Raw genomic sequence first — 20,912 nt, forward strand, 5'->3', positions numbered from 1 at the left:
CTAGGTTTGATGGAGTATTCTTGGTCTTTCTCCAGACATGCTATAGAGTTTCCTTCTTGGTAGCCAATACTGCAGTCGTCATTTTCTTTTATGGACTCCTCATAGAGTTGATTTGTTTATCACAGAAGCATCTGCCATAATGTGTAGCTTTAATGCTCATAATTTTCTAACAGCACATTTCTACTGCAGCTGATTGAAAAATAAAAATAATCATTTTGTTGTCATCATTTGTAATAGTGTTGAATGGACGCAGTCAACTTAAATAATATTTATCTGAAATGTTGACCTACTAGTTAAAGGTAATGCAAGATTAACAATTTGTGAAATGTTTAAGATGAGCATCACCTGCTAGAACTTTTGCTCTTGCTATTTTGGCATAAATATTGCATTGATGTTTTTCTGTAAATATAAAATTTAATTGATTTAGGTTCAAACTGTGATAAACAGATCTACTACATTGTATTGGGCCCTGTTGATTAGGGATATCACAGAATGCTTCAGAACATCACCAGTGGCAGAATTTGTGTAGTAGTAGTTTTCTTTCCTCGGTTTTACTAATTTTGGGCCAATCAGAACCATGGTGTTATACATGTTTTGTATCTTGAAGTTTTTAGGCCAGTATCAGCCTCTGCAAAACTCTACATCAACCCGCATGCAGAAACTGAATTAAAAACTCCAAAGCTTGATTGGAATATAGAAGTACAGAATATTGCCATTGAGCTCACTAAGCCACAGGTAAGTTACCTTGCTATTTTAATTCTTTGTTTAAGGATTATGACATTGCCTATATATATTCAACCAGACAGGTTTGTTAGTTACATTTGCATTAGTTACCTAATGGTAACCCTGGGAAAGTATAGGAGCTTTTTTGTCTGTGTTGTAACAGACATTGCCTGGTGCTGGCTCAGTGCTATCTGTGGGCAAGATCCCAACCGATTTATGTTTAACACTTTGTACATTGGCATGTTTCCCACCTATTTGAGGTGTCTTTCCTGCATTGCTATTGTATTGTTTGCCTTTGCCCCACATAAACATAAATTTAGCACAGTGAATCAGGGTTATGGATGCTGATATTGCTCAGTAGCAATTTGAAGATTTGAAGTAGCAAACTACTTTTTCAATCCAAGTCACAGTGTCTTCTAGTTTATCTTTCTGATTCTTTCAATTTTCAGATACAGGCTTTTGTTTAGTATATGCAGACTTGTGCTACTTTATAACTTGATCTTAATCTAATTGAATTTCCTTCATGCTAATGTATATTTTCTGTCAAGCATCCACATGAGCCAAAAACCTTAAATTTTCCATAATGTTAAACAGTATTCGTTTTTGGTAGATCATCATAGCATTGATTATCTAAATAAAAGCAAGTGGTGGTGCTTAGTGGTCACATAGGACCTAGTTTCTGCATCAGTGACAATGCAAATAAGAGTGTGGTATTTGCATGACTTCGCATAAGGCAATCTAAACAAGTAGGAATGGCTGTATGCAGCAAAGAGAGGACCATGTATTGGAAGTATTGAAAGTGATTAGTATGTTCAGGAGAGAGCCACACACAGTCATATTTAAAGCTACAGAACTAAATAGCATGTCATTTTTTTTTTTTAGTCCTCACTTTGAATGTTATGTAGAAATGTAAGCACATCATTAGGAAGACGCTAATTACAGTATAAAATTGATTCTAGGACAATAATGTTCTGCAAGTTTGAGAGGTATGTGAGGAGAACTTAAAGAAACGTACAAAGTTTAAGCAAATAGAATGGACATTTGAATAAAAACACAACAAAAATGTAAAATTTTAGTGGTGGGCAATTTATTTTAAATTGACCAAGGTGTATTTTTTTTTTTTAAATAATCCATGCAAATTAAAGTGAAGTTGAGTTAAGTTAATAACACTGAAATTATAAATGCCGTTTACGGAAACAATTGCATAAGAGGCTTTTGAAGCATTTCCGTGAAACATTAAACAAGAGATTAGTGTAAAGAACAGCTAGTATCTGGTGTAGGAATTTGGGCTTGATAACATGGAATTCTTCACAGCCATGATTTTGGGGCTGTTGCATGACTGCACTGCAACAAATTAAAAGCTGTAAATGTTTTTCAGTTTCATAGTCCTTTTCAGCTGGTTAGAGTTTGGTCAAATTTTTGTGTTTAGACTCATGTTTTTTAGGTCTGGTCTAGTCCAAGGGTGTAATCTTGTGGCATACTGGCTGTATTACAGAAACAGCATGGGAAATGCAATAAATCTATATGTGGGTTCCAGTAATACAACTGAGATGCACAGGATAGTGCATTGTGGGGAACGCGCAGAGTGGAAGTGAGGGAAAGAAACCAATTTGAGAAGCTCTACCACAGGGAGACGAGCACACGAACTGAAATACAAACTGTGCCTTTTGATTGTGATTTACGCAACCAACAGTTTATACCATGCGTCATGCATGTAACTCTATACTTCGTTATCCACAGACCATGCATTTCTATATATTTCAGTAGAGACAGAAGACCATGAAATAGCTCTATGTGTAACCTGATCATTGCATGTAATTAAATTATGTAAACCTCTGGTGGTAAGAAATAATGTTTTGTTTCATGTGTGTAGTACCTCAGTATGATTGACCTTCTGGAGTCCATAGATTACATGGTTCGAAATGTACCATACAGAAAATACAGACCAGATGTACCTCTATGTAAAAATGCCAAAGAGTGGTAAGTTGTATTGTTTTACGGAACTGCATTAAGTTATCAGGCTTTGTACTGCATATCCTACAACTACTGGATCACCGAGTAATATATGCTGGAAGCTTTCATATGAGCCATGACCACAATTCATCCTTTCTCTTAAGGATAGGACTATTGTTACCTTCTTGATTTTACTTTGTTGTTCATATGCTTTAAAAATTGATGAGATGGTCTAGATACTACTTGTCCAGTGATAAGTTCTCACTTCTAAAGTAATGCCAATAAGGAAAACTGTATTTAAACAAGTAGAGAGGCAAGGTGGATGAGCTAATATCTTTTATTGGACCAACACCTGTTGGTGAGAGAGACAAGCTTTTGAGCCATACAGAGCTCTTCTTCAGGACTGGGAAAGGTACTCTGAGCGTCACAGCTAAATGCAAGGTGGAACAGATGGTTTAGCATAAATAGTTAGTTAGCACATATTCTAAATTACCATTCAAGGTAGGGTGGCCTTTGGTCATATAAGCCCGCCCCCCCGCTCTTCCGTCCCTGCTCCCCCCCCCCCCAGCCACATTTAATTCTGGAAGTAACAGGGTATGTTCAGAGGAATTAAACACCTTTCTTCTGTACATCACTTACTATTTGTTTAATAAAGGATCTTGGGTTCCTAAGAGTTGTATTTCAGTGCTATTGAAGACTTGCAGGTGAATAAGCTTACCCATTTTCTTCTGTAGAACTTCCTCTGAGCTACTGGCAAAATATTGATATTCTGAACTCCAAATGTCTACTCTCCAGGAGAAATGGTTAATAAGCCAACTCCATGTTCTAACTGGAAGCTAAACAGAAAAGTGGGAACTTGTTATAGCAACTTGCGGGTTCTTCCTTTGAATGTTTAATAGATGAGCTCTTTCAGTTATTAAGGAAGAGACTGAGGCAATTGATATAGAATGTCATAGCCAGTAGCTTTCCGCACGCTGTTCTAAATGGGTATGCTAGTGTATTTAGTCAAAACATGCAAAATGTTGTCCAGCCCATTTTATTTTGAGCAATGTGCCTATTATGCCAAGTTCTGTGTTGCTGAAGTCAAACAGGTTAATTTGCAGTTGGTCATTGGATGAGACCACTGAATATGAAGAATTTATGATGTGATTTGCTGTTGTTACATAGATCTAGTACAGTAGCAGTTCTGTTCTTTTTCCATCCAACTTAATGTTGGACTGTATTGCCAGCTTCAGCTTTACTCTATTCAGAGTGGAAATACAGTTAAAGCTTATAGCCTGGTAACTAAAGATGAGGTGAATCGGGATGCTGGTGTGCAACACTTGTGAAAATCAGACATTGATTTCAAATTTAACTTCTTAAATTAAACAATAACTGGAACAACTCATCTTCTAGTAAAGGAGTACTTGTGGCACCTTAGAGACTAACAAAGTTATTAGTTAGTTCATCGGATGCATGCAGTGGAAAATACAGTAGGAAGAAAATATATACACACACTCACAGTCACACAGAGGACATGAAAAAATGGGTGTTGCTGTACCAACTCTAACAAGAGTAATCAATTAAAGTGGGCTGTTATCAGCAGGAGGGAAAAAAAACTTTGAAATGTGCCATTCTGATTATCACTATAAAACAGTTGACAAGAAGGTGTGAGTAACAGTAGGGGAAAAATTAGCATGGGGAAATAGTTTTTACTTTGTATAATGACCCATCCACTCCCAGTCTTTATTCAAGCCTAACTTAATGGTATCCAGTCTGCAAATTAATTCCAGTTCTGCAGTTTCTCGTTGGACTCTGTTTTTGAAGTTTTTTTGTTGAAGAATTGCATCTTTTAGGTCTGTAATTGAATGACCAGGGAGGTTGAAGTGTTCTCCAGCTGGCTTTTGAATGTTATAGTTCTTGACCTCTGATTTGTGTCCATTTATTCTTTTGTGTAAAGACTGTCCAGTTTGGCCAGTGTATATGGCAGAGGGGCATTGCTGGCACATGATGACCTATATCACATTGGTAGACGTATAGGTGAATGAACTCTGATGGTGTGGCTGATGTGATTAGGTCCTATGGTGGTGTCCCTTGAGTAGATATGTGGACAGAGTTGGCAACGGGCTTTGTTGCAAAGATCGGTTCTTGGTTAGTGTTTTTGTTGTGTGGTGTGTGTGGTTGCTGGTGAGTATTTGCTTCAGATTGGGGGGCTGTCTGTAAGTGAGGACTGGCCTGTCTCCCAAGATCTGTGAGAGTGAGGGATCGTCCTTCAGGATAGGTTGTAGATCCTTGATACCATGCGCTTGAGAGGTTTTAGTTGATTAATTTCGTTAAAGTTGGTACAGCAACACCCATTTTTTCATGTTCTCTGTGTGTATATATATCTTCCAACTGTATTTTCCACTGCATGCATCCGATGAAGTGGGTTTTGGCTCATGAAAGCTTATGCCCAAATAAATTTGTTAGTCTCTAAGATGCCACAAGTACTCCTTGTTCTTTTTGCTGATACAGACTAACACTGCTACCATTCTGAAACCTGTCATCTTCTAGTGTAAACTCCTAGAGTTACAACTTGCTCAGGTGCTTTGAACAAAATAAGCAAAACTTGATTTGCTGGTTTTTTTTGTTCCTTCACAATTTAATTTTAAGTTGTAAATCATAAAATGCAGCCAGAAATAATTAATGCAAATGAAATTCTTACAGGTGGAAATATGCAGCTAACAGCATTCTTGAAGTTCATATCAGAAGATGCACTCGCATGTGGTCATGGAGTAACATGAAACATCATAGGCAGCTTTTGAAGAGTTACAAAAGTATGTACAAGAACAAACTAACACAGAGCAAACTATCAGAAGAAACACGACGACAAATTCAGGTACTTGCTATTAATATGGTGGTATATTTGACAGTGGAGTAAATCTTGATATCTTCACTGATAAATAATTTTAGTGTATTTTTTTTGTAACTTTCCTCCAGCCAACCAATATGTTAAATTAATGACTCTCTTATAGAAGAACCCTACTTAATATTCACACTTGATTAAAACTGAGAGAAAATCTGGAGTAGTATTCTTTACTTCTATTTTTTTAAAACAAAAAAGTTTTAAAATCAACCTTTTATCGAGAGAGAGAGAGAGAGAGAGAGAGAGAGAGAGAGAGAGCAAGCCTGATTCTTTAATGTAAAATGTGTGTAACCAAGTGTAAAGTCAGGAATAGTAAATGAATTTGAAAAACAATATGTACCAAAATGAAACATTAATTTTCACAATTTGGTGTTCTATAGCATACTAGCCATTTGGATAGTGTCATTTTTTAAAAATATTTCAGAAATAGAGCTTAAAACTTGGGGGAGGTTGAAATTCTAATTGCTATTTTTTTCGTCACTACAATTCTTGACTTTTTGTTAAAACATGGGAAAAGAAAGCTAAGATAATTAATTATTTAAACTTAGTAAGATAAAGTTGACAGCTAGTTGCTTTCCATACTGCAATTCTGTATGGGTATACTTCAGTTTTCAGCTCCAAAGTATCAGAAAACCTCCATATTATTGTTAATATGTGGGCACTATGAAAAAGGATTTGTGAACTTCAGTTACATTCAACTTCTTGAATTATAGATGAAATGCACTCCAAACATTCATTAAACTGGAAAACTGGTTTAGTAAATATTCTGTCTTAAGCCAACTTTCACCTTCTAGTGACCTGTTGTAGAGAGATGAATTTTACAAGGCAGAGGCTAGAAAGGAGTCTTAAAATGGATTTGTGGAATTGATTACTGCAACAGTTTTTTTTAAGAGGCTGTAAGTTAGTTCATCTTACACTAAACAGGATATTTATTTCCTTTGTTTAACAGGATCTAGAAAGAGCACTGGACATTTTCAATATCATTTTAGCAAGACAGCAAGCACAAGTTGAGGTAACAAAATAAATAAAAAAAACAGTATCTAATGTTTAGTAGCAGGTATTTATGCATATGTAGTTAAGGCCTGTCTTGTGGAGATACTCTAACCTTCAGGAAAGAGTTTACAGTGTTTCACTACTGTAGTCTTACCTACATTATAGAAGCATAGAAGATAGATGGAGAAGAGCTCTTGTGTTATAATTCTTGCTTTTCGCTGGACAGTTTACTATACTATAATTTCCTAGTTTGGTGTTCAGTCTTAAATTTGTATCAAGAATTGAGACTTCTAATACTTCTGCTGGCATGGTATCCCATAGCATGATACACCTTGCTGTCATTTTTTCTTGATAATATACCCAAGTCTTTCCCTTTCTTTATTCCATTACAGAACTACTTATATTCCTGCATGACCTCCCAAATACTTGATCTCCATCCTTGATGTTATACACCCCAAATATGTGACTGTTAGGTCACTTTTTTCTTTATCACCCAGCCAAGCTTATTCCTACTGAGGCAGAGACGGAAGCAATGTGAGACACACCAGAGTATGGTTAAATGCAGTGATCACAACTTATTAAGCTATTAAACAACGGGGGACCACTAATTGGCAGGCCTGTTACAGTGCAGAATTTAACTGAGCACCGCTAACCTTGGGTTCTACAAACCTGAGTGTATATATATGTAGGCAGTGCCCTCTGTATATCCACTGGCCTAGTTGGAGACTCTGGCATGAAGCCAGAGTCTCAATCTATTCCCTTCATCTGTTGGGTGAGGAGAGAGGAAGGAAATCCTATGTCCATAAGACTTGGAGGCATATCTCCTCGCTGTACAATGTCATGTTTGGGCTCCATGCCCAAGCAGCCCATTGTTTTACAGGTTTTTACATCTTATCCTTTCTCAACCCTCCCATTGCACTGGAACCCACCATGGGATGACAGCAATTGGTTTGTCTACTCTCACACTGCTGAGCAGCAAGAAAGGAATATGTATGAGGTCGACCAAGGAAATATCTGTATCATATTCTCTCTAAACAGTTTAGGAGTGGTATACTTAATTCTTCAATGGGAAATCATTGCATCCCTAATTATGTTAATATATTTACTTGTTTCCCTGTTGACCTCTTTCCATGTCTGGTTCATTATTTCTGGTCTGGCAATTCCTTGCCAATCCAGTTTTGGAAGGTTTTTTGACCAGAGCTAGGTAACACCAGGGGAAAGGGCTGAAATCTGGCTGAAATCTCTTTAACGTAATGATCAGACTAATACCTTTTGCTGTGCTTAAATCACAATGATGAATGAATAATGATCACCTGTGAAGGATAGTAACAGCCTGCCTAGGGTGGATGAATGGGGCCAGCAGGTTCCCACAACAATTTTCTCTTTCCCCGCCATCTCAGGTGGGGATCTTAATTGGAGAAGCCTAAATGGAGTCCCCATGTTTGCCAGACACCTTTTTTGTGCCAGTGAAAAAAACTGTGCCCAAATATCTAGATATCTATAGGTGTGGTTTTTCCATGAGATCCTGAAAAAGACAAACATCATATTTAATAATGAAATTTTAAATTGATGTTACCCATTTGGGGTGGCTTAATATAGGATGTAAACGCTGGTCCATGTGTGCTAGCACCTGATAGATTGTGTCTCATAAGCACCAGGAGGAGGCTAGGACCTTGTTATAGAACGAGCCAAGAAATGCTGGGCAGAAGCAATCCCTACTTCTTTCCACTGTCTGTGAGGGTGTAAGACAATCAGTCAGTCTGATGAAAAGAAAAGGAATATTTGTGGCACCTTAGAGACTAACAAATTTAAAATTTGTTAGTCTCTAAGGTGCCACAAGTACTCCTTTTCTTTTTGCGAATACAGACTAACACGGCTGCTACTCTGAAACCAGTCAGTCTGATGTGACCCCACACATACCATGGCGGCAGGAATGGGTGGGATGAGCTCAGATGCTATTAGTGACAGCCTTCCTGGGAAGGAAGGGGAGAGGAAATAAACACAAGCTAGAGTTCCCCCTTGCTTTCCTTTTCTCCCACCCAAAATGGTGGGAGGTAGTTGGTGGTGCATGTGTCTTCACTGTCCCCAGTTGTATCAGTTACACATCTCGGGTAGCAAGATGAGCACTTGGGTAATCTATGAATAAAGATTTGCCTTTATCCAGTTTTTTTGCTCTTCATTGTAATTGCTCCATTTTTTAATATCTTTCTTTTAACATAGCACCCAGAATTGAACGTAATATTCCGGGATCAGTTATACTGGAGCCATATATAGATTGTCTTGGGCTAAACAAGGAATAATGTGTTACCAACAGCACACATTGGTTCCGTGATATGATGCGTTTGTATATAGGGCTTGATCTTGAAAGATGCTGAAAAGTCTGGCAAAGTATTTTTCTCTTTGCTGACTGTCCTACTGCATAATAACAGGTTTCAGAGTAGCAGCCGTGTTAGTCTGTATTCGCAAAAAAGAAAAGGAGTACTTGTGGCACCTTAGAGACTAACAAATTTACTTGAGCATAAGCTTTCGTGAGCTACAGCTCACTTCATCGGATTTAACCGAAAGCATATGCTCAAATAAATTTGTTAGTCTCTAAGGTGCCGCAAGTGCTTCTTTTCTTTTTTGTCCTATTGCAAAGTCTTTTCTATCTTTCAGGTTGCTATGAATCCTCAGATAAACTAAACATAGCCTATGTGTTTATAGTGCCATAATGAGAGGAAACCATTGATGTAGTTTAAATTTGTCAAGCATTTATGCTAAAGGTAGCTGAAGAAATAATGTAAGGTGTATCTTTAAATTGCAAGTTCTTTGGGCTAGGGACTACTACTTAGAATTTGAGGTAATAGGGTCTTTCTGCTTAAAATCTAAAAGTGGAAGGTCTAAATATGAATACAAGAAATTAAAATGGTAGAACTATCAAGATGGATTTATAGCAAACCCAAAAAAGTCTCTAAACTATATTAACAGTACATAGATTTTTAGGGCCAGCAGTTGTCCTTCCCTTTCTTTATCTCCCTTGCTTTCGTTTTTTTTAGCTCTCACTTGATTTGTTTGCAATTAGATTGGAGCCTCTTTGGAGCAATGGATTACAAGTAGATAAAGGGCACAACACAGAATAAATGTCATGTTAGGCAATGAAGCATTTTTGCCCCTTTAAAATATGGAGACTAATGTAATAAATACTTCCATCTTATGCTGGGACTTAGTCTCTGACCTCTCTCGTTACTGAAAATGCCTGTACATCATTTGATATATTCATTGTTTAATTTCTGGTAAAACAAAAGTTAATATGGAATGGTTCTAACATTTATGTTTAACTAATTATCTTTGGTTTGTAGGTAATAAGATCAGGGCAGAAATTGCTGAGGAAGAAATCTGCTGATGGAGAGAAGAAAGGTGGAGGATGGTTTAGTGGGTTCTGGGGTAAGAAGGAATCGAGAAAAAAGGAAGATGAAGAATCACCAGTTCCTGAAAGTAGGTTTGAATTTAAATAGGTTATTCTCACATGAAGCTTAACAAATAGTACTAATATTTAATTCACTTGTGGGTAGGTTTGTCCTGCTTGGCTATAGGAAAAGAAGGTGGTAGAGGTATGGAGTGCAGTGTTGTGTTTAATTTTGGTTCTCTGCTTTTATATCACTGAATAGATAGTAGTAATTCAGTGAAAACACGGTAATAAAATATGTCAGCAGATAAGCATACATCTTGTAAATGATGTATGAAAATTTCATAAGTGCATTGTAAAGAAAAAAATACTGAATTATTTATGATAGTTATAAAAGGCAAGTATTCACTAGCAAGTTTCTCTAGTGTCCGTTGGCTGTTTGGGCAATTCTTGAGGAATTCTTAGCGTGTTGCCTAGCACAATGGGGTCTTGATCACAGCTGGGCTTCTCTGTGCCACTGTGATGCAAGTAATTTCAGTGAGCTTACATTATATAGGTGTATATCACTAGCCTGTGGTGGGGGAATGAGTCACATTGCATAATTTACAATCTTTTTGAGAATACTTCATAGCAGAAACTAAATTAAGTGCCCTGGCAGCCTGTGGTGTTAAGGTATATTAATTAAATTATGTTTTTCCTGTACCAGTTATGGGTACTAATGTGAATTTGAACACTTTTTTTTTTTAAGCCATTGATGACCTCATGACCCCAGAAGAAAAGGCTAAGCTCTTTACTGCTATTGGGTATAGTGACAGCTCTCACAACTTGACTTTACCTAAGAAGGTAAACTGACCATTTTGAATGAAAAAACAAAAAATTTGTTGTCCTGGTATACATCAGTAATACATGAGTGAAGTTAGGAAGGACTGTATTTTGAGTGCCAATCGTTCACTGATACTGATCTGCCAAACATATGTTCACTATATACAGACTAAAACATCATTCTATTGGGCTGTATAAATATCTAGGCTTGTTGAGATTTTGGTGTCCAACAGTCAAATGCATCCCGACAAATCACTCGCTTGATGTTACTATCAGGATGTCTTAAAATCATTCATGTGTGATCTCTATTCACCAAATGATGTGCAAATAGATAATTGGAGTAGAATGAGTTGAAAGATAAACTTGCTGATTAAAAGAAAGGAAAAAATAAAAGGTTTCCTATAAATGGGGAAAACAAAACAAATTCCAACAAACAAAAAAAACAACTAAAATAGTTTGACCTCTTCAGTGTCTCTCTTTCTTGCTGAGTGTTGGTGGGAAGAACTTAAAATTGGAGTTTAAACTTAGAATCCTAACATCAGTGCAGTTCTATGGTAATTAAGTGAAATAAATATGTTTTTAGTTCAAACGTCAGTGTAGTATTGTTGATGCCTTGGGTCAATGGTTAACCAATATTCAGAGCTTGGCAGAGTTGTTCATGTTAGGATGAGAAATTGATTATATGAGTCAGGTATATACACTGTGTAATTTTGTTGGGTTAAAAAAATATATGCACAAGGTGCTGTTTCCACAAACACAATAGTAACAAACAGCAGTAAGCAACTGGATTGCTCAGAAATCCCCAAGTCTGCCATTCCAGTTAGTTATGTGCACAAGAAGCTCACATGGCCAAAAAGCCACGATTACTCCAGGTAAGAAAGAGGGCAGCTTAGGCTAAAACGTGTCCTGGTTTACCAGTGAAGTGCAGGCAAAAACTAGAAATTAAAAAGCAATTACACAAAAAATGGAAAAAAGAGGAAATAGCTAGTAATGAGAATAAATTAGAAGTTATGAAGTGTAGAAAATTGGTAAGGGAAGCTAAAGACCTCAGGGAGAAATCCATGGCTTGCAGGCCTAAGGACAATGAGGAATTTAAATACATTAGGAACAAAAGAAATCCTAATAGTAGTATAGACTCATTATTAGATAGAGATGGTAAAATTAATGATACAAAAAAGGCAGAAGTTTCAATAAATATTTCTGTTCTGTATTTGGAAAGAAGCAAGATAATGTACTAGAATCATAGAACATCTGCTAGAGATGAACCTTTTTAAATCAGGAAGCCCAGGTAACTTGCACTAAAGAGTCCTAAAAGAATTGGCTGAGATCTCTTCTTTTTAATATTATCCTAGAATACCTACCAAATTTCAGAAGACTGGAAGAGTGCTAATTTTATGCCAATATTCAAAAAAGTCAAACTGTGTGACCAGGCTAACAGTGGACTGACTAGCATGACATCAGTCCTGGCCAAAATAATAGAAAAGCTGATCTGGGATGCAGTTATAAACATATTCCTATGTCAGTCAGTATGATTTTATGGAAGAGAGTTGTAGTCCAACTTGATTTAAATCTTTGACACTACCAGTTTGGTTGATAAAGTTAACTGCATAGATGTAATGCACTTAAACTTATATAAGTTGTCTGTCTTAGTACCAAACAATAGTCTATTAAACAATTAGCACTACATGCTGTCAATAAAGCCCACATTAAATGAATTAAGAATTGGTCAACTGACAGATTTTAAAAAAGCAGTTGTCAGTGGCGAATCATTATTGAATAGGGCCATTTATAGTCAAGAATCACTGCTGACAAAATTTGAAGATGTCACAAAGATCGGCAGAGGAGTAACTAATGTGGACAAGGCAGTCATACAGATGGGTAAGATGGGCCCATTCAGACAAAATGTGTTCTAATGTAGCCAAATGCAGTTATACATCTAGGAACAAGTAATGTAGGTTCTACAAGTAATATAGGTATACAGGAACAAGTAATGTAGGTTCTACTTACAGAATGCGGGGTTGAATCCTGGGCAGATGCAACTGTGAAAAGGATTAAGACAGACAATCAACTGAACATGAGCTCTGGCAAAAAGCTAATGGGATCCTTGGATATATAAACAGGGAAGAAATGAGTATGGATGTGACTTTACCTTGGTATATGGGATTGGTGAGATGGACGCTGGGATACTACGTTGATTTCTGGTGTCAACATTTTTTTAAGATAATAATGAAAAAATCAGAGCAAGTGCCACCAAAATAATTGGAGGGCTGGAGAAAATGTACCACTTTGATTTACAGCATATTGCATGAGATAAGAACCTTGCAGTAAATCAGAGAGCTTCAAGTATACAAAATATTGTCCTTGGCAGCTCTACCCCTTTGGCACACAGTGGAGTAGCCATTTATGTATTTGTGATACTGTAGCGATACAGAAGTGCAGCTAGTGTTATCTATTTGAATGTGCTTTTTTTTTTTGTCCTGAAGACTTGACTAGAGATCTTGGTAGTGTAATCTGAGTTGTAACTTCTCATAAGTGAAAGAAAAACTGGAATAATTCATGATGCTCATGAGAGATGTAAAGCAGCCTGAAACAGTAATCTTCTATTTATCTCAATGAAGTGTTCACTCTCAAGATTGACCCTGAATACTGTTTCACTGACCCTGTTAACAAAATGATCAGCCATCAAATAAACTTGCTCTGTTTGTCCTCTCAGAGGTTGGTTTGATGCTGCAGTAGGGGTTCAAAAATATACCATTGGAAGTTGTGCATAATGCAGACATAAACATGCAGATATTAACTTGGATGTGATTACTTCAATATACAAAGAATGCAACATCTTAGTGAGTAGGAAGTGCAGGCACATCCACCAAAAAAATTTGCAGGGCAGCATCACAAGAAAATGTTTGTACTTTTACAAGGTTGATTCTGTAAGCTTCGAAGGACACAGCCATTTCGAAAGTCTCCCAGACTCTGTGGTCATAGCAGAGATAATTAAGGGACAGTACATTTCCACCCTGAGGATCTCAAAATGGGTCTCAGGATGCGTTACACTCTATGAACTAGCAGGATGATCCCCACTGGGTGGGATACGGGCCCATTCCACGAGAGCACAAGCCTCAACTACCGCTGCGCTCCATGACATACCCCGTTGGACATTTGTAAAGTGGCCACGTGGAGCTTGGTGCACTCCTTCTTCTCTTCTCATTATGCCTTGGTGCATGATTTGGCAAAGGATGCTTTATTTGGTACAGCGGTCCTTCATTCCATGGTTCCGTCATCCTTCTCGCACTCTTCTATATAGGTACTGCTTGTCGATCACCTCAGAATACAATAGGGACCATCACTTGAAGAAGAAGGGGAGGTTACTTACCAGTTACTGGAGGTTCTTCGAGATGTGTGGTTCCTCTATGTATTCCAAATCCACCCCACTTTCCCTCTGCTGTGGATCTGATACGTCTGCAGTGGAGAAGGAACTGGAGATGTGACTGGTCTGCCCTGCCCTTTATTGCTTCGGGAGAAACCATGTGGCAGTGGAAGGGTGCATGCGGGGACCGACTGACACTACTATTTTCAAAAGCTCCAGCTCCAGGGGCAGGAAGCATGCACATTACCCTCAGTGGAATACAGAACCTCCCCTTCGGTAGAAAAGTCTTTCACACAGTGTGGGAAAATATTTATTATTTAATGAGGGAATCTTTGGTGGTATACTGTGGCAGTATACTCGATGTACGTTGCCTCTCTTAATTTCTCTCTCCACACTGGTAGTCCTGTTCCTTAGGTTAGGGCTGCTAGTCATGTACTCAGAAGAAGTATGGGTTACGTAACTGTTTCTTTTCCATGTTTATGTATCAAGGAATGTTCAAATCCTACTTCTGTTTTTTGATTCAGATAAAGAGAAATCATTTCTTCTTGTTCTCAAAAAGGAAAAGTGTGCTCTGATTTTATGTGGATGCACTCAAACATAGGTCCCAGGAAGTAATCCAGTAACTTTGATTTTTTTCTTATTGCTGAGACTGACATACATATATGTGTAAATTATTCAAATAATTAATTGAAATTAATGACCACACCTAGCAATTATATCTTTGAGTTCAACTAGCCATGGGATTAGGAGTTGCCTGGCTTCACTGGATTTCCATCAAAGTAGTATGTCTATGACTCGAGTAAAAATAATTATTGTTAGATGGAATTGATGTCGGTTCTGTCAGAGAAAGGAAATACCTCAGTAACTTTTTTTTTTTAAACTTGGAGAGAGGGGATGATGATTGAACTCAGGGGACTGGTTTCTTTGTGGGTAACCAGGCAATATGTTGGGCCACTGGATTGGCTGTACTAAAACTATATAGAACAGTGGAATATGTGGTAAATACAAGAAAATAAAAATTATCATGAAGCATTTGTGCAAAGACTCTTAATCTCAATTGTTTCTTATCTCCCCGACCAGTATGTTGCTCATGTAATGACACTGAAGCTGTTAAGTACTTCTCTTACAATTAAAGAAGACAAGGATGTGCCAGAGACTCTTAAAGTACAGATAATTGATCTAAGCACGAAAATATCTCAGAGACCAGGAGCACAAGCACTTAAGTAATTACATGTTTGCTTTTTCATATTTCTGTGAACAGTGATCAATTATATTTTCAGGGTGCTAATTTTCATTCTGCTTATTCCTTTTTAAAATTAATGATTCTTGAACAAAGCAATATGTTGTATATTACTCTCCTTATTACATTTTCTCAGATTTTTTACAACTGAAAACTTTTTTGTAGATAAATGAAGTTATGAATATTGATATTTATTTTAAAAAAAAGTTGGAGTGAGCCATGCTGGCTTGCTTAATAAAGGCCTCTTTTTGGAGCCCTGCTTCATTCAATGTTTAACATAATTACTTTTTATTTATGCTACCCGTTTATAGATGTGCAGCTTGTCTTCGTTCCATATTTTGTTAAAAAGTGCTAAAAGTAATACCAAGCCTGGCTCCTCAGTCAATGCCAAATGCGCTGGTCAGAGTGCCCACCCCCAGTTAAGGTGGTTATCTTGATTGCTTTTAGCTGAATAAGTGACAAATATTGCTTTGCACGTGGTTCTGTTTCATCTGAAAATCTCAAAGCACTTCACAAAGGATTAACCCTGCTTAAAGCCGTGGCTGGGATGATTTAGTTGGGGATTGGCCCTGCTTTGAGCCAGGCGCTGGACTAGATGATCTCCTGAGGTCCCTTCCAACCCTGATATTCTATGATAAAGGGTGCCCTAATCAAATTCAGAGATTTGAAATAATAGGTATGATGATGGACAACGTGGCCTGCGTCCAGGATATGGGTCTGTCCTCAAATCAGAGTTTATTTCCCAGCTCTGCCACGAACGTCCTATGGAATCTTCACTAAGAACTAATACACTCTCACCCTTAGTTGCTGTATCTGGAAAATGAACCTGTGCATGCTTTTTCTAATTCAAGTTAGCATATTGGTGGTGAGAGCAGGAGAAGTAACTTTAACAGATTCTGCTTTTCCCTGTACTTTTCTTTTATGCAGAACCCCGTTTCACAGAATATCTGTTCAAAATATTCTGTAATGTGGTTTCACTGGGAAGATTGAGGGACACACAACTAGCACTGCTCCCAAAAATAAAAAAGGAGACATTTGAAAGTATAGTTGGCAATGAGATTTATTCTCAAAAAATGTGGAAGTGATGATTTTACTAATAAAATTTCATAAAGGAAAAGGTGGATCTAATCTGCCTTAGCTATTCTGCTTTCTTTTAAAAGGTTAAAAAAAATCATCTCTCTCTGAACCTGGGCCTAAACGGACTTTCCTGTTTTAAACTCCCAAGTCTTTACTACTAAAACTGAATGAAGATGTTAATAGTCAGTTGTAGAAAAACCATGTATTTTTTTTCTAAGGTGCAACCAACCAACATAATCTCACATTCAGAAATCTGGTTCCTGTTTCCTGAAATAAACAATTAAAGAACTTCCATGGGTGTCAAAGGGAGCAAGACTGGGTCCATAACTTGTGTTGAAATCTGCAGGATTGGGCTCCAAACGGGCTCTCCTAAATCATATTAACTTTTTTTCTAATCTAGCACAAGTGCACTGTCGCTGAGTAAGAGAATCAGTTACAAGAGAAATGTGAACCTGAATTTAAAATGAAATAAAGTTGAATGTAGATGGTAAGGACATGAAAATCGCAGGGCTTAATTTAGTCTCCCGTTGTATTCTTTTCTTTGTGTAGCCTGCATTGTCACTTAAACTATTTAGCTTCGTTTAACCTAAGGTATTTCTTTGATACCTTTTTATATGCAAGAATCTCCTAAAATCCTTTGACGTATAGTTAGTCCTATGAATTTAGGATACTTCTTGAGACAGTTCTGGCTAATGATTAGCTGCCCCTGTGTCTTGTCTAAAACACTGATTTTTCCTGTTTCATGTTGGTGCAAAGTGAAATTGCAGCTTGTATTCCATTGATACATTTACATACTCTTGAATATTCAATACAAATTGCTTTAAAACAATTCTTGTCTTCATTTACAGAGTGGAGGCAAAGCTTGAGCACTGGTATGTAACAGGACTGAAACAACAAAGTATTGTACCTTCTCTTGTGGCTTCTATTGGGGATACCAAATCATCTTTGCTTAAAATAGTGTTTGAGACAAATCCAGAGGATAGTACTGCTGACCAGAGCCTTATAGTTGAATCACAGCCTGTGGAAATCATATATGATGCTGTGAGTAATATTCAAATTAGAAATGTATGGGAATAGCTTTTGTTCTCTCTCAACCTTATTGCCTTTCCATCTCCTTTCAAATATTGTACCAAAGTAGTTTTTCTTCCTTGCCTTAATTTTTTGCCATCTCAGTTTAATTAATATTTAATTTATATTTTGGAACTGATGCAGTGTGTATTGGATGATTGCATATAAACTGATACTATTTGTTTTTAAAGAGAACAATAAATGCAATGGTGGAATTCTTCCAGACAAGTAAGGGAATGGATCTGGAACGACTAACATTAGCCACGTTGATGAAGTTGGAAGAAATTAAAGAAAGAACTGCTACAGGTAAATAGATAAAAGTAGCTACCATTGATAAGTGAACCTTTAAATATTAGCAAAGAGTGCGGGGGCCTTACTTGAGAGGCAGTATTAGTATTGTTGTTTGAATAAACATCACACCAGGGGATCTCTGAATCAAAATTGCTTTGCGTTCTGTTTCTCTTGAGTCAATACACAGATAAGTGATTAACCTCCAGATGGAATGCTTTCTAGCAATAAATTGAAAAATTGACTTAGAAACTTACAAGATGTTAGCAAATAAAGAAGTTAACCAAAAAGATGTCTGCATTAAAGATTGATCACATTTAGTCTGTAACTGCTCCTACAGTGAAAATATGACTTTTTTTACCTTGGTATAGCATTGTTTGTTCCATGTCCCATACCTATAGGTTACAGATGTGAATATATTTTCATCTTTTAATCTGTTCTTTTCCTTATTTAAGGACTAGCTCATATTATTGAAACACGGAAAGTGCTTGACTTGAGGATTAATCTGAAACCATCCTATCTTGTGGTTCCACAGACGGGTTTCCACAATGAAAAGTCAGACCTACTTATTTTGGACTTCGGTACATTTCAGGTATGCAGTTGGTTTCCTCTGGTTTCATTTGAGTTCAAGATAAAGGGAAATTATACAATTATTTGTTCGTTCACAGGGGGCTCGTTTTAAGACTGACAACAGTGCTGATCAGTGTTCAGAAAGACACCTTTTTGTAAACCCACTAGTATCATTAATCTTTGTCATAAACACATGAATAAGAATCATCCAGAAGAACTATATTTCATTCTTTGTGAAATGTGATTCCATACATCAAAGAAGTTAAATTGTAAGAGCTATGTGATTTTTTCAAAGCCATATCTTTCACTTGTTCATAAAGCACTGTGTACCTACATTTTTCAGCTAAGTAGTCTTCCTTTTATTTAACAAATAAGACTTAAGAAAAGCTATTGAGCTACTCTGGAGCTGTGAAGTTGAATCTCTGGTGGTGCTGAAGCTGAAACTTGAAGTCCTATATAAGTTGACCAATGTATTGTCATAGACATAACGTGATTTACTAACAAAAATAAAAATAAATGTTACTGAACTTGCTCTATTTCCAGTTATGCTATCTTAATTTTCATTAAGGATAATGACATTGACATTTCTAAAATACCTCTTCTGAGGTAGTCAAACCAAAAATTACAGGCTTTAAAAATCTAGTAGTTTTGCCTGTACAGTACTGAAATGAATAATATAGAGTGTGTGTGTGTGTGTGTGTGTGTGTGTGTGTGTGTGTGTGTGTGTATGTATGTATGTATGTATGTATGTATAAATAAATACTGTACTTTTATTTCTTTGAATCTGTCCCACCAGTTGACCAGCATAAGTCAAGGGGGTCATCAATCTTGCAGTTTTTCATCCTTGGAAGAGATTATGGACAAAGCTTACGACACATTTGATGTGGAAATCAAGAATGTACAACTTCTTTTTGGCAGAAGAGGTATTAAAGCATAATCACTTCCTAATCAAAGAACGATCAAAAATGTTTAAATGTATATTAGTAGATAGTCGTTTGTTCTTAAAATAAGTTACATATAATGTAAAGAAAATGGAAATTAAAACTGTAAAACTTCCTTTATTTTAAAATTTCCAGTATCTTGAGTAAAATGCCCATTTGTTCTCTGGAAATCTATATTATTGCTGTACTCATTCAAGTGTTAGTAAGTAAGTTAGGGGTAGCTAATTTAATATTCTGCACCTATTGATGGGCTATGAATTTTTTTTTGTTTGGATTAATAGACAGCTCAGACTAGCTCAAAATATATCTGATGGTCTTTTATGATAATTTACATGTGAGGACTCTTATGTTAGGAAAAATATTCTGAGGAAAAGAAGAAATCTGACGTACTGATAATGGCTGAGTTCATAGCTCTTGCTCCTGGGTTTCAAAGTTGTAAGTGAAAATACTTCTTGGTTTTGGCCCATGCTAGATGCTGATAAAGCATGATGTTAGGGGTGGCTGTTTTCTGACCTGTGGAAATCCATGCAATATCTTGCCTATATGAACTTGGGTTTCTGCAGTTCATTAGATGGGCTGGATTTTTTTTAAAGTAATTCCTAAATGATTTTTATGGATTATTTTTATACTGTCTCTTCATTACAAAATAAAGTTTGTGAAGATTTAATTTTTAAACTGGTTAAACACTCCTTCAGGTGAAGACTGGAAGAAGGCTCGATTTCAGCATCCATCAGCTTTGCACATATTACAGCCTTTGGATATGCATGTGCAATTAGCCACATCAATGGTGGAGAAAGACATCAGAATGGCTAAGTAATGTATCAGCACTATCAGACAATTAATTTTTGCTTGGTCATTTGTCCTTATTGAAAAAGGGCTTTGTCACTGAAGCCCAGTGGGACAAGATGACGTTTTGAAGACTTAATTTTCTCCTTGTTATGGGCAAAGTCAGTAGCTACATTTATAATTAAGGCTGCCTAACTGTTTATATGTTGCTTGTAACTTTGCCAAGCTTCAATCATTTGGGATGAAACTTGCCATATTGAGCGTTTACAAAATTCTTAGCCTGCAGCAAAGTTTCAGCTAAAACAATGTAGCCTTTTGTGAGAATCAGATAAAGGAAAAACACCACCTTTTGCCCATGTTAAATTGTTAAAGCGTCTCGATGCTTTAGAGCATGCACTTAAGAGAATTCACAATCGTGTCAAGAATGTGCTTTTTGTCGTTACTGTGAAAATTTGGCCTTAGTTGTGAGCCTCTGAAAAATGGCACGTGGATGCTTGTTAACTAAATTCTTGTTAGCTAAATTCTCAGAAGATTCTATTTGCATTGACTATGCTCCATGCTCACACAGTTCCTATTGGCCTGCAATAATCTGTTCTCTGAATGATTGCACAAGTACATTACACTCTTGGTGTGGGTGCATCCCAAGCACAGTTGTCAGAAATTTTTCCCTCTGAGGTACCCTTCATGGCAATTCAATCACTCTTCCCTGTCGCACACCACTGTATGTCAGTATAAAGAGAAAAGCCATTCCCTCCAGCCCTCTGTTCCTTCTTTACTTCCTGTGACGGTAGTTGTGGTCTATTGGTCTTACTTTAGCA

General features: G+C 36.9%; 1 protein-coding gene across 1 annotated transcript in view; it reads left to right on the plus strand.

The window, feature by feature from the left end:
* The window catches only part of VPS13C (vacuolar protein sorting 13 homolog C), a 194,547-nt gene that overhangs the window by 44,833 nt on the left and 128,802 nt on the right, over positions 1-20,912 (plus strand). The window contains 12 exon segments of the mRNA XM_038418760.2: positions 608-735; positions 2,597-2,703; positions 5,362-5,533; positions 6,510-6,572; positions 9,892-10,027; positions 10,687-10,781; positions 15,205-15,347; positions 17,290-17,482; positions 17,701-17,815; positions 18,253-18,389; positions 19,164-19,290; positions 20,004-20,121. Of these exon segments, the coding sequence (XP_038274688.1) occupies positions 608-735; positions 2,597-2,703; positions 5,362-5,533; positions 6,510-6,572; positions 9,892-10,027; positions 10,687-10,781; positions 15,205-15,347; positions 17,290-17,482; positions 17,701-17,815; positions 18,253-18,389; positions 19,164-19,290; positions 20,004-20,121 (1,534 nt within the window).

The sequence above is a fragment of the Dermochelys coriacea genome, chromosome 10, assembly GCF_009764565.3.
Source record: "Dermochelys coriacea isolate rDerCor1 chromosome 10, rDerCor1.pri.v4, whole genome shotgun sequence".
Taxonomy (NCBI): domain Eukaryota; kingdom Metazoa; phylum Chordata; order Testudines; family Dermochelyidae; genus Dermochelys; species Dermochelys coriacea.